Genomic DNA, 13,257 nt, shown 5'->3' with positions numbered 1-13,257 from the left:
GATATCCTAAGGATACTTTAAGGATATCCAAAGTAGCGGCGGTTAGGATATCCTATGGATATCCTAGGGATACCCCAAAGATATCCTAAGGATACTTTAAGGATATCCAAAGTAGCGGCGGTTAGGATATCCCAGGGATATCTAAGGATGTCCCAGGGATATCCTAATTATTTCCCTGGATATTATTAGGATATCCTGTGGATATCCTTAGAACGTCCCAAGGATATCCTCAGGACGTCCAATTACGTTCTAAGGTAACAGCCCAGATTTGAAAGATGATTGACAATCACGGGAAACCTATTTGTATAAAAAATCGCTATCTCAAATAGTCAAAATTTGAATCATAATGATATCCTAGGGAGATCTTAGCGATATTTCTAGAATATTTTAACGATATACCAAGTTTATCCCAAGAATATCCCCACGATATCACTAGGATATCCCTGGAATATTCTCAGGATATCCCAGGATATCCCAAAAATATCCTACGTAACGGCGGTTTGGATGTTCTGAGGATATCCTATGAACGTTTTCAGGATATCCTACATTAGTTTAGGAAATCCTCAGGATATCCTTTTATTGTGAGGGTAAAAATTTCTAAACATAACCTATAATTTTTTGCGTCTTGGATTAATTTCTTCACGAGCGAAGTGACTTTACATCAATAAAAATTTTAGGTTATGTTTAGTGATAGTTTTACTTTGATAAAATGTTAACATAACCTAAAAATGTTTTTGACGTAAGGTCCCTTCTCTCGTGTAACGTTACGTGTATTATTTAAATATATTTATATATTATGCATTATATAAATATTGTATATTAAATTTTATATAAATATTGTATATTATATATTATATTTTTATATTTTAAAATTTATTTTACATTTTTATATATTGAGACGGATTCTATTATTTCTAAAAAGAAATTTTTTTATTTTCTTTATCTAGACCTATTCAATGGATTGTTACTTCCGGCAATCGTGGGTCGATCGACGTTTGGCATTTCAAGGAAACAAAGAACATCTGGCACTAAGTATTTCCATGCTTCAACGAATCTGGAAGCCAGATACATATTTTTACAATGGAAAACATAGTTACCTTCACACCATCACTAGTCCCAATAAATTTGTCCGACTTTATAAAGATGGTCGTGTGCTCTACAGTTCCAGGTACTGTTTTCTTTTTTTTTAAAATATTTTATCAATTTTCTTTGTATTTCTTTTTACATATATTTCAATTTTTTTTTTTTTTTTTTGTAATATCGAAAAACTAATTGAATTACAAATAAGTATTGGAATATCCATTACTGCAAAACGCTCTCTATTGAATTTTTTTTTAAATCGAAAGTAGTCCAGTTTCCACCAATCAGAATAACTTTTAAACCCAGTGTCGAAAATTGGTACTACAAAACGCTCTCAGCGGATGTTCCGCTTTTTTTTAAATCGAAAGGAGTCCAGTTTCCACCAATCAGAGTAACTTTTAAACCTAGTGGCGAAAATTGGTACTACAAAACGCTCTTAGCGGATGTTCCGCTTTTTTTTAAATCGAAAATAGTCCAGTTTCCACCAATCAGAATAACTTTTAAACCTAGTGGCGAAAATTGGTACTACAAAACGCTCTCAGCGAATGTTCCGCAATAGTTTCAAAGATATAAAATTTTTAATTTTTTTTTATTCAATTTACAAAAAACAAAAATTTCTGTTCCCTTAATTTTTTGTTTTATAGTTAAAAGGAAAAATTTCAAGTCAATTTAACACCAATAGAAGGAAACAATTTGTAACTAAAAATTTGTTTTTTCGTAATTAACGAAGCGTATAGAAGTGTAAAAAAAAAATTTTTTTCTTTCTTTCTAATTCCCAATAGCCAATAAAATTTGATTATGAATATATATATATATATATATTGTAAACGAAAATTGCACGCGAATCAATGAACCGAGTCCAATCAAAGGACACGAGATTCAAAGCAGATTACTCTGAGCTTTAATATTTCCGACAAAAAAAAATTTTTTTCTATTTTATAAATGATCCTTTTTTTTGCAAATAAGTTAATATTCCAAGTTATCAATTTTAAAATTGATTGCAAATTGAATAGAAAATTCCAATTTTAATTATTTTCGAAAAAAAATGTATTTACAGTTCCAAAAGTATTATATGGTATTTTAATTTAATTTCTTTTTAAATTATTTAAATCTAGTATCAATACAGTGTGACAGTTAATAAAAATAAAGTAACAATTTGCGAAAAAATTTTTTTTTTTTTTTTTTGATTGATACTGGGAGTTAAAAATAAATAAAGATTGATTTTCAAATGAAATATAAATTCCATTGATATTCGAATAAACCTAAAACTTGATTGATACTCGATTTAAATATAAATTCAATATATATATAGAAAAAAAAGCGAATAAAATATATAAATTCAATATATAGATATATATATAGAGAGAGAGAGAGAGAGAGAGAGAGAGAGAGAGAGAGAGAGAGAGAGAGAGAGAGAGAGAGAGAGAGAGAGAGAGAGAGAGAGAGAGAGAGAGAGAGAGAGAGAGAGAGAAAGGGAGATATATAAATGTAAATTTGATTGAAATTCGAATTAAGAAACAAATTTTCTAATGAAACTGTAATCAATGGGATTTATTTTACCTTCTGATTAGGTTTTGTAAGCTTTTATATAGCTATTCATCCGCAAATCCTGTTTCAGCAAAAGAGAGGATGAAAGTGTCCTTATTGGTTTTCACAGCGAGTAATTGCTGTTGAGACAGTTTGTCGAGGTTTCCTACTACGAGCTTGCGCTAATAAAGTATATAGAGCAAACATTCCACATACGTGATCCTCTAATCGTGCCTTTGCACTTCTTTTTTTTTTTTTTTTTTTTAATCTCAATTTCCATTTTTGTTACTCACTTTTCGTAACAAAAACAAATTTAAAAAAAAAGAAGTTTTTTTAACATATAACTACCCTAATAATACAAGATATCTTGGGATATATTGATAATATCCCGCAGATATCCTAGGGATGTCCTATGGATATCAAAAGGATCTCTTAAGGATATCCAAAAAATCGTCGGTTTGGATATCCTTTGGATATCCCATGGATATCTGAGGATATCTTCTGGATATCTCTATAGACTTTCATAAATGTCCTCCAGATATCCCATAGATATTGTCAGGATATCCCATAGATATCTTCATTTAAAATAAATTAGAAGCTCATAAGATTTTTGTTTTTATTATATTATTATTCATTATATTAGCTTAACAATTTTAACCTTTAAAAATATATATTGAGATATTAAATATCCCGTGAATATCCTAAGAATATCCCACGTACATCCTGAGGATATCCCATGGATATCCTGCGATATAATATCCAATAGATATTTTGTGGATGTCTTAGGGATATCCTGTGGATATCCTATGGATGTCCTGTTGATGTCCCACAGACCGGCGGTTTGGATATCCTAGGGATATCCCAAGATATCCTGGGGACCATTCTAGGATATCGACCATTGATATGGATATCCTTTTGTCATGAGGATAATTGTTAATTATTTAAAAGAAATAAACTAGAATTTTTGTTTTATAAGAGATAAAAAAAAATTTTCTTTTTTCATTTCGGCGCAAAATGTGAAATTATGCAATTAATCAACTTTTCTATTATTTCCTGATAAATATAGGATTCGCAATTTAGAAAGGATTTTTTCGAATCCTCTCGAAAAGAAGAATTTGCCAATTTCTTGTGGAAAATGACCGGTGCGCCGCGCTTTCGAAATATGCCGATCATTTATCAAAGCTAATCCTTTTTCCACTGAACGAAGGTTTATGTATAAGAAGGGGAGAAATCCGTTTTTTTTATAAGCCTTTTTGTGATTTTGAATTCTGCGGATGAGAGGCCTCATGACTGTATAGAAATGAAGATAGGGTCAGAAAAATAATCTACGAAATTTTGTTATCATATATGAAGCTGGTGAAGAAAAATTATTTTCAATTTTGAATATATATATATATATTAGTGGAATAAGAAATTCTAAGAAAAAATATTCTAGTTTTTTTGCAAAATTTATTCTAAATTCTACTATAGGCTAAAAATAAAAATATCTTACGTACTCTCTAAATCTGAATTAGTAAAAATGTTTACTAATTTGAATTAGTGACTCAAGTTTTGTTTTAACTAATTGTTAGTAAAAGTTACTAATAATTAGTAAAAAATTTTAAATATTTAAAAATTTGTAATTCGCGCCAATTTACCATCTGTTTTACCGACCTATTAACATAACCTATAATTTCTTGTATCTTAGGGCCCTTTCTTCAGTATACTCTCTAAATCTGAATTAGTAAAAATGTTTACTAATTTGAATTAGTGACTCAATTTTTGTTTCTGAATTAGTTAAATTTTACTAATTGTTAATAAAAGTTACTAATAATTAGTAAAATTTTACTAATTCAGAAGCAAAAAGTGAGTCACTATTTCAAATTAGTAAACATTTTTACTAATTCAGATTTAGAGAGTATACTGAAGAAAGGGCCCCCTAAGATACAAGAAATTATAGGTTATGTTAATTGGTCGGTAAAACAGATGTCAAATTGGCGCGAATTACAAATTTTTAAATATTTAATGTATTATTTAATTAATATTAATTTACAATACTAAAATTAGATATAAAATTCCCCCAAAAAAATACTTTTAATTAAAAAAACGAAATATTTCGCTTTTGTAGAAAAAAAAAAAAATCAGTCATTTTCGAGTAAAAATGAATTTACTTCGGAAAGAGTATATATATATTTACCAAGTGGTGTTGAGTAAACGTGAATTTTCCATGTAATACCCTTAAAACGTGGGGTCGATTTTTCCGGCGGAAAGTGAAACGTGTCTCGATTCGCGGAAACAGGACATGGCGTGAATGTCAAATGGGATATTTTCCAATGGAGATATTTCGCAAAGTTCTATACATAATAACATATATATATATATGTACATATACGTCTCAAAAAAAATTTTTTTTTAAATATAAAAACTCTCTCTTCCATTTCTGATATTACTCGTATATATTATTATTATTAGAAACGGATTTATTTTTCATTTTTTATACTGTATTTCTAAAAATATATAGAAATCTGGAACGAAAGAAAATTGAAACTTAATAATATTGTTACAAAGCGAAATAATCGATATTATCAATATATTCTAATAATTTTGAAGTTAGGGGAGGCACATTTTAATAAATAACCAATATGCCAGTGGAGTAATTTTTGAATGCAACTTCTTGTTTCAATTATGTCAAAACTTGAGAGAGAGATGACATTTTTTTGAAATATATATAAGTGTGCAATTTGGAAAATTGGAAACTGCCCAGAGAATATATTTTGAGAGTAAAGGAAAATTGTGGAACATCTCTCACAAAGTTAGTCAGAGCGTTATGAAGGCACGTATGTGTGTACACTTAACGCTCTAGTTGATTCCCTTTTCGTTACTATCTCTCTCTCTCTCTCGTTCTCTCTGCGAGATATAAGATCGAAAGCTATGACTGAGATTTGTCGATCGGTGAGAAATTCATGTGCTATATTTCTTCTTCTCTCTCGCGAGAAGGATGTGGCAAGGTGCCACATCTCACCTGGAAATAACAAGATTTTCACATCTTCCCAACACTTCTACCCTTATAACTCTGATTTACTTTCTCATATATATTTCTTATCTTTCTTATTCCCTCTCTCTTTCTCAATAACAATTTTTTTTCGATTTAATTTTTGAATTTCCCGCTCAAAATTCTGTTTTACCGACCTGTTGATAGATTGGAAACTCACTATGATTAGGAATCTCGAATTTATTTTTAAAGACGTGAAAAAAGATTCAATTTTTAAAATATTAACCTTTCTTTGCGATAATAATATGGAAAAGAAATGAATCTTTTGCTCTCTTCGGCTTTAAAAAAAAAATCTATTTTTGCCCTCTCATGGAAAATAATCGTTGCGAAGGGTGAAAAAGAACCGCGAACATCACATATATATACATATATATATCCCAGTGCAATTTACACCATCTAGAGTTTCCGGTTTCCGGTCGCAATTATAAACGAACTCAAAAAGATCATATCGATTCGGTTTTTTTTTGACTTTAAAGATGCGCGACAATTTTTTTTTCTATTCAAAATCGATTAAAAAATCTTTTTTTTTAAATTAAATGAATTTCTTTTTTATATATACATTATGTATATATTTTTCCGCGCTGGGACAAAAATAATATTTATAGTAGGATTAGAGAAAAACGTGTCTCGTAATATTTTCTAAACTAATTACAATAATAAAATATGTAAGGTAAGAGAGAGTTTTTTTTTCGTACATAAAGTTACCTCTCTTGCGATTTAATGTTAGGAATTAATCTCTGAGTTTGCCGTTTTAATAGACGGTGTGAAATATTACAAACAATTTGGTCTCAGTTTTAACTAAGCTTGTCTTGTCTTCTGCATTTCGTTTCCAAGTTTTGGTTTGTCTTGAAAGCTAATTTTGTTGGAAGTTAAGCGTAAGCATTTCCAGTTTACGAAGACTTCCTGTCATTGCGGATTACGCCCGTTTTTGCCCCCGTTCACTTCTTCGTTCTCACGCTTTCTTCATATCAACTCATCGCGAAAACTTCCGGTTTACTTCAAACTTTGCCAATTTAATCAGTGTGGCATACGGGGATTAAAATTTTTATATATATTTTATATAAAAAAGAACATCATTCGTCAAAAAATCGAAGCTTTAAAATGAAATTTATTTAAGAAAATTGGAAAAATTAGAATTCGTGTTATGAAATTTTTTTTTTTTTTTGAATAGTTTGAACAAGAAATGAGCCTTGAATTTTCTCAAGTTGCCCTTTAAATTTTCTCCTACATTCGCAACAAAACCACATGACAACGACCTTTTCAGTGTAACTGGAAATTGCTAGTCCACACCATTTACAACCCACAAGAGACCCTCCGCACCCAATAACGACGACCCTCTCTATATACCCTTTAACTAAACAAACTTTTAGTAACATTAATTTAAATTCCTTGCAATGGCTATTTTTTATATCTCATCATTTTTCTTTCCCCGACAATTCAAACTTTTATTTTTTCACTGTCCCTCGTAGGGGACCGTTTGAGGGTATTGAAATGTCAAGTAAACATAACATAAAATTTTGGATAGAATAAATTGTTTAAAAATAACTGAATCGAAAACCCGACCCTCACTAAAAATAAAATTAAAAAAACAACCGTAGAATACTTTTAAAGAAAAGATTTTTTAAGAAAACTAAATTTAAACTAAAATTGCGAAATTCTTTTAGAGAAAAAATAAAATTTGAAATCAAAAATTAAATAGTTTAATTTTTAGTTCAAAAGTAAAATACGAAATATCCCTTAGAATTAATTTCACGAGAGTAGAGAACTATATAGAGAACAATTATTATTGAAAAATTGAAAGGAAACAAATTTGGGTAATGGAATAATTTAAAGTTAAAGCGTCTTTGAATATATGATTGTTGAAGTTACTTGCGGGGTATATGTATATATATATATATATTTGATATGTTTGATGAAGGTTAGAGGAAAGACATAATCGTGATGGTTGGAAACTGGAAATGTACTCTCGTGTCTATTACTTAAATGGGCACTACACGATCGGATATATAATATAAGATGAAGAGGGCAAAAGAGGTGAATGAAGGGGGGCATGAGTTTGATCGAGTTATACTGTATTCGACGTTGCTCCAGATTGCAAACTGTGAACAGCCAGTTAAACTTTAGACGAGGTGAGACCTTTCGATCTATGAGCAGTCGGATTCAAATTGGAAATTGCGTCTACTGATCGTCAATCCCTCCCTCCCTTCTACATACATATATATTTGAACTAATCGCAAACCATTCCATTCCATAATTACAATATCTCTCGAATATGTTGCGATTGCAGGAAATGTATTTGATATTTTTATACATTTCATTCAATAGATTTATATTTATTTCATTCCATTTTAAATGAAGTCTAGAATTTTATTTTCAACGCGCGAAGAAAATTTATTGGAAAAAAGAAATAGAATTTGAAATTGTTTCACAATTTTTTAAATTATTGTATAGATATAAATTGTTCATTTTATTAAAGAATTGATTTGAATCTTTCTCGTAGGCTCACAATTAAAGCTGGTTGTCCAATGAATTTAGAAGATTTTCCCATGGACACTCAGAGATGTCCTTTAAAATTTGGCAGTTGTAAGTATGAAACACATTTTACAAATGTGAAATTAAAAAAGAAAAAATTCAGTAAAAATAAAATTTTTGCAAAAATTGTTTGAAAAACTATAGAAATTTTTAAAATTGGAACTTTTAATTTTCTAGTTGGTTACACAACGCGTGATGTAATCTACCGATGGAACACTGCAAGACAAGTTGCCATTTCTAAAGATATGAAACTTTCTCAATTTGACTTAGTGGCAAATCCAACAGCAAATCAATCAACTGAACCTTCACTGGCCCAAAGTAAGTATATATAAATGAAAAATATTTAATTTAGTCAAAATTTTTCAGTAAAGAAAAATAATGAATATCCTTTTTAACTCAGTTAACGTGCAACAAAATAAAAGAAATAGGGAGATTTAATTCTCAACAGAAATCAATATATCCACTTATAACTTATTGTATATATATATATATACAATATTATCATCTGCTTACATCGTGTACAGATCAAATTATTTATTCATTATATGAATTTTGTAAGGCGTCTTTGTTCGAAAAAGGGATCTATATATGTGGGTCAATTATTAAATTAACTCTTATATTGAATCGATATAGCAAATTTTCACTAAGACATAATATGAGTCATTGCCAAACTTGGAGACAAACGTAATTATTCATCAGGCAATGATAATTATGACGGATTTTTAATTAAAAATTAGTTCCAGATTCGATATATGTGAGACCAATATTCTTGAAACCGAGATTAAGATCGAAATTTTAAAGGGAATCTTTCTTTCAATTGATATTTTTAAGAGAATGATTTTAAAGCAGCTAATAAAATTTAAAAAAAAAATTAAATCCCCAAAATTTAAGTTCTTTATGTTATGTTCAAAATCAATGTTTTTATCAACTTGAGAATATAAGCTTATTTTTTGCTTAAATTCAAGTTCTTTTTTTTTATTACGATTTGGTTTTCTAAAACACCCATTTTTGTACCGGAGAAAATAGGGCGTAAACTCTGGCCTAAGTCACATCAAGTCTTCATATCTGAAAAATAAATAGTCATTAATATTTTCGTTTAATTTAAAAAAAAAATAATTATTTTTAAAATTAATTAAACATACCTATATTTTTATACACTTATATCTAGGTTAAGTTGTGCCTACTCACGAACCGGATATTAGATTCTGAGAATCCTATGGAGAACTCTCCAAACCTTTATACAACATCGATGACTGCTACTACTTGTATGCCATCTTGAGCAAGCAATCGTTGTTATCCCTCTCTAATCCTTTCGGATAAGGGAGGGGGGGGGAAGATTTGTGCCACGTACCTAATCATCTTGTTTCTCCTAAGCATTTTCGTCATGCGTGCTAAAAAGCTCGTCGACGTGGAAAATCGTGCATGTTGAATGATGTTGAATTTCCTCTATATACTCCTCTTGATGTGAATTTAGAGACAATCTCCCCTTTAAATTGAATTAATTCCTAGAAAATCAGTTTGGATTAAAATCTTCAATCCCTGGTTGGTCCTTCTCAAAGGAGAATTAAATAAATAATAAAATAAAATTACTGAAATTTTTTTTCACAATTACAAATTGCACATAACCTCAAAAATTCTATTATTTAATATTAATATTCACAACTAGTTTATATATATATATGAATTTTTGAGGTTATGTAAAACTCAAAAGAATATATTTCTTAATGCAATGAACATTGAAATAATTAATAAGAGAAAAAAGTTCCACCGGTTGCAGAAGAATATTCGATGCTTTTGGTATCCTTCCATCTTCAGAGGCACATGGGAAACTTTCTGATACAAGTATATGGACCTTGTGTTCTACTAGTGGTTCTTTCGTGGGTCTCCTTTTGGCTCAACAGAGAAGCAACTGCTGATCGAGTTTCTCTCGGTAAGTTCTTTTCTTCACTAAAGAAAAAAAAAGCTCTTAAATACAACTTTGCAACGTTTCTATATACAGCGACAAAATCTTATTTTTATATCCACTTTGACAATCTTTACACGTGACGAAAATATAAATAATATTACAAAACCTTTTTACCGATAGAATTTTGTTTTCAAAATTATTTCATTAAGGAAGCAAAATTTTTTAAAATTAATAATTTTTTCTCACCTTTTTTTTCAGGTATCACGACAGTTTTGACAATGACATTTCTTGGTCTAGAAGCGAGAACTGATTTGCCAAAAGTTCCTTATCCAACTGCCCTCGATTTTTTTGTCTTTCTTTCGTTTGCCTTTATTTTTGCAACTATCATTCAATTTGCTGTGGTTCATTACTTCACCAAATATGGATCTGGTGAATGTTACTTTAGTTCGGATCTCAGCGATTCCGACAATTCCAGTGACGAGGAAACTGTATGTCGACCACGCAAAAAAGAATCGGTAACACAAAAACTGTAAAAGAAAAAATAATTTTTTAAAAAAGGGGGCCATTTACAAATTTCCAAAAAAAGCCTCGTGTAAAATAAACGGTCACTAAATATATAAATATGAATCAAGTGCAACAACTGTCGGCGATAGCCGCAGTCACTAAAACGCTTGGAATTGTAAATTCCCCCTCAGGGTCAGGGGTTCGATTCCACCCAGGGTTATACAAAGAAATTTTATTCTTCAATTTCTTTAAAAACTTGAATATGTACAAAAAATGAAGAACTAAAATTTCTTCTAAAAAATAAATTTAAAAAAAAATTAAATTTCCTAAAATTTCTAGAATCGAAGATCATCGGGAAATTCGTCGCAGCCAAATAAAAATAGTCGAAATTTTACGATGAACGAGGAAGGTGTCATTGAAGTAATTCCACTTTCGGCACTACCAGAACCAGAAGATAATGATAGTGGACAATGGCAATTGTCGTGTGTTCCACGACAACCACCACCACCAAAGCCACCACGTGTTCCTCCTTCACGAAGACGTCATAGACGTGTTCCTAGATATAATTCTGTCTCAAAAATCGATCGCGCAAGTCGTGTCGTTTTTCCTCTATTCTTTCTCACCATCAACGTCTTTTACTGGTATGCTTATTTGTCAAGAAGCGAAAGAATCAGCTACTATCATCCAAATTCTTCATAAAAAAAAAATGAGGAAGGAAAAAATAATTTTTCTCCAAAGTAGAAGAATTTAGTAATTTTTTTTTTTTAAATTTAAAATTTAAATTTAAATTTTTTTTACAAATTTAAATATAAATTGATTATTTATTTATTAAAGGTAAATAGATTTACTATTTTTTTAATAGAAATTTTTATTTATATATTTATTTTTATTTATATTTTTACTGAATATAAAAATATTTTTTTGACCAACATGCACGATAAACGGAACATTCTGTATGGAGGGCGGAAAGTGGATCTTTGCCGCCCGGTAAACAGCTAAAAAAAAGATTTTCTCTCCGCTAACGTCACGTGATAGTCTCGTGACGTCAGCGGGAGGAAAATAGTTTTTTACGCCCGCTGTTATTTAAAGCATTAAATAATTAATAATTTTATTTATTTATATAATTATTATTATTATTATTTTGATTCATATAATTATTGTTATTGTTATTGTTATTGTTATTATTATTATTAATATTATTATTTATTATTATTGATTATTATACCTATTGTTATTATTTTTTATTTATTTTTTAATTATTATTATAAAATTGTATAAATAATATTAAAATCCAGATTTTTCGGATCTCTTTCCATTTTTCAAAATTTTGCTTCTAGTTAGTAAAGGCAAAAAAAAAAAAAACGTTCATAAGTAGCCGACCAATTTTTGCAAAACCTTGTACATAAAATATATGTGTCACTTTTTTACGGGAAAAATATGGATTATTTTCAATCAAAATGACAAAAATAGAAAAATTATGTAAAAAAAAAAAAAAAATAACCAGATAATAAACAAATGTAAAAATTAATTTAAACGAAAAACAAAAGAAAATTTTATTTAAAATTATTTAACGTTTCCTTTTACACTAACAATATATTTAAATAATTTTTAAATAAAACTAAATTGTTTTTTAAATAATTTTTATTATTTATCAAAAATTTAATTTATGTATTTAAATAAAATATTTATCTCTCAGAGCTAAATAAATATATCAATATATTTGAAGCAATTGAAAAAATTTATTTGAAATAAATAAATATTGATATATTTTATCTTGGAGACAGATTTTTTTTTCTCTGGTTTCAGTGAACGTAAAAAAAATAATTAAAACTTAATTGTTTTGTGAAAAAAGAAAACGTTAAAATAATCATTATTATTATAAATAATTGTTGGAAAAATATTTTTTAAATTTGCGATCTAATTTTAATTGTTTATATAATTTTATGTTATTAATATTTTAAGCAAATAAAAAATTCAATAAATGTAAATAGAATTTTTCATGAAAAATTAAGAATATAAAAAAAAATTTCTCTCGATATAATTGAAAAAAAAAATGATTATTTATAATAAGATACATATTATATATATAAATATTTAATAATTATATTTGAAAATTCGAAATAATTGTTGAAATGAAAGAAAAAGGAAATATATATATAAAAAAATTTTAAGTTTGTTCAAGAACTTTTCGATTACTCTGCATTTCCTTATCCGTATTAAAGATAAGATATGAGAAAATGTAATTTTTTTTTTTTTAAAAGTAAGATTTTTATGGCATGACTCATTTTTGTATAATTTTTTTCTTTTGTTTATTATTTATAAACGAAGACGATTTTATGTAATCAAAAAATCTTTTTTCACAAATTTTGAGATAAAATTAATTATTCTTTTAATATAAATAAATTAATAGTTATTAATTTTTTTATAAATAATAATAGTTAATTATTATTATTTATAAATAATTAATCATTTCGATTTAAAATTATTAATAATTTATTTATATTTTCAATAGTTCTAAATATTTTTAAATTTAATTTTTGTATTACATAAAATTTATATTTATATTTATATAATTTATTATTATAATTAATTAATTTATTATTATTAATTTTTTACTATTAATTAATTATTGAAATATATTTTAATAATTAAGATATTTAACGGTTATAGAACTATT

At 27.9% G+C, this 13,257-nt stretch overlaps 1 protein-coding gene across 2 annotated transcripts in view; it reads left to right on the top strand.

Moving 5' to 3' along the window:
- LOC127289191 (gamma-aminobutyric acid receptor alpha-like) overlaps positions 1-11,744 on the top strand; it is a 33,288-nt gene extending 21,544 nt beyond the window's left edge. Inside the window, exons 4-9 of one of the 2 annotated variants that reach the window (XM_051316992.1) lie at positions 948-1,168; positions 8,139-8,221; positions 8,348-8,488; positions 9,948-10,100; positions 10,335-10,591; positions 10,920-11,744. In XM_051316992.1, the coding sequence (XP_051172949.1) occupies positions 948-1,168; positions 8,139-8,221; positions 8,348-8,488; positions 9,948-10,100; positions 10,335-10,591; positions 10,920-11,279 (1,215 nt within the window). In that variant the 3' untranslated portion in view covers positions 11,280-11,744. Of the gene's footprint in view, positions 1-947; positions 1,169-8,138; positions 8,222-8,347; positions 8,489-9,932; positions 10,101-10,334; positions 10,592-10,919 lie in introns of both variants that reach the window. The other variant, XM_051316991.1, reaches the window with a different exon arrangement.
- Positions 11,745-13,257: the final 1,513 nt, after the last annotated feature.

The sequence above is a fragment of the Leptopilina boulardi genome, unplaced genomic scaffold (genome assembly GCF_019393585.1).
Source record: "Leptopilina boulardi isolate dan_hultmark-lab unplaced genomic scaffold, ZJU_Lbou_2.1 LbouV2_40, whole genome shotgun sequence".
NCBI lineage: Eukaryota > Metazoa > Arthropoda > Insecta > Hymenoptera > Figitidae > Leptopilina > Leptopilina boulardi.
Note: the sequence above shows the minus strand (reverse complement) of the source record. Positions and strands in the feature narration are given on the sequence as shown.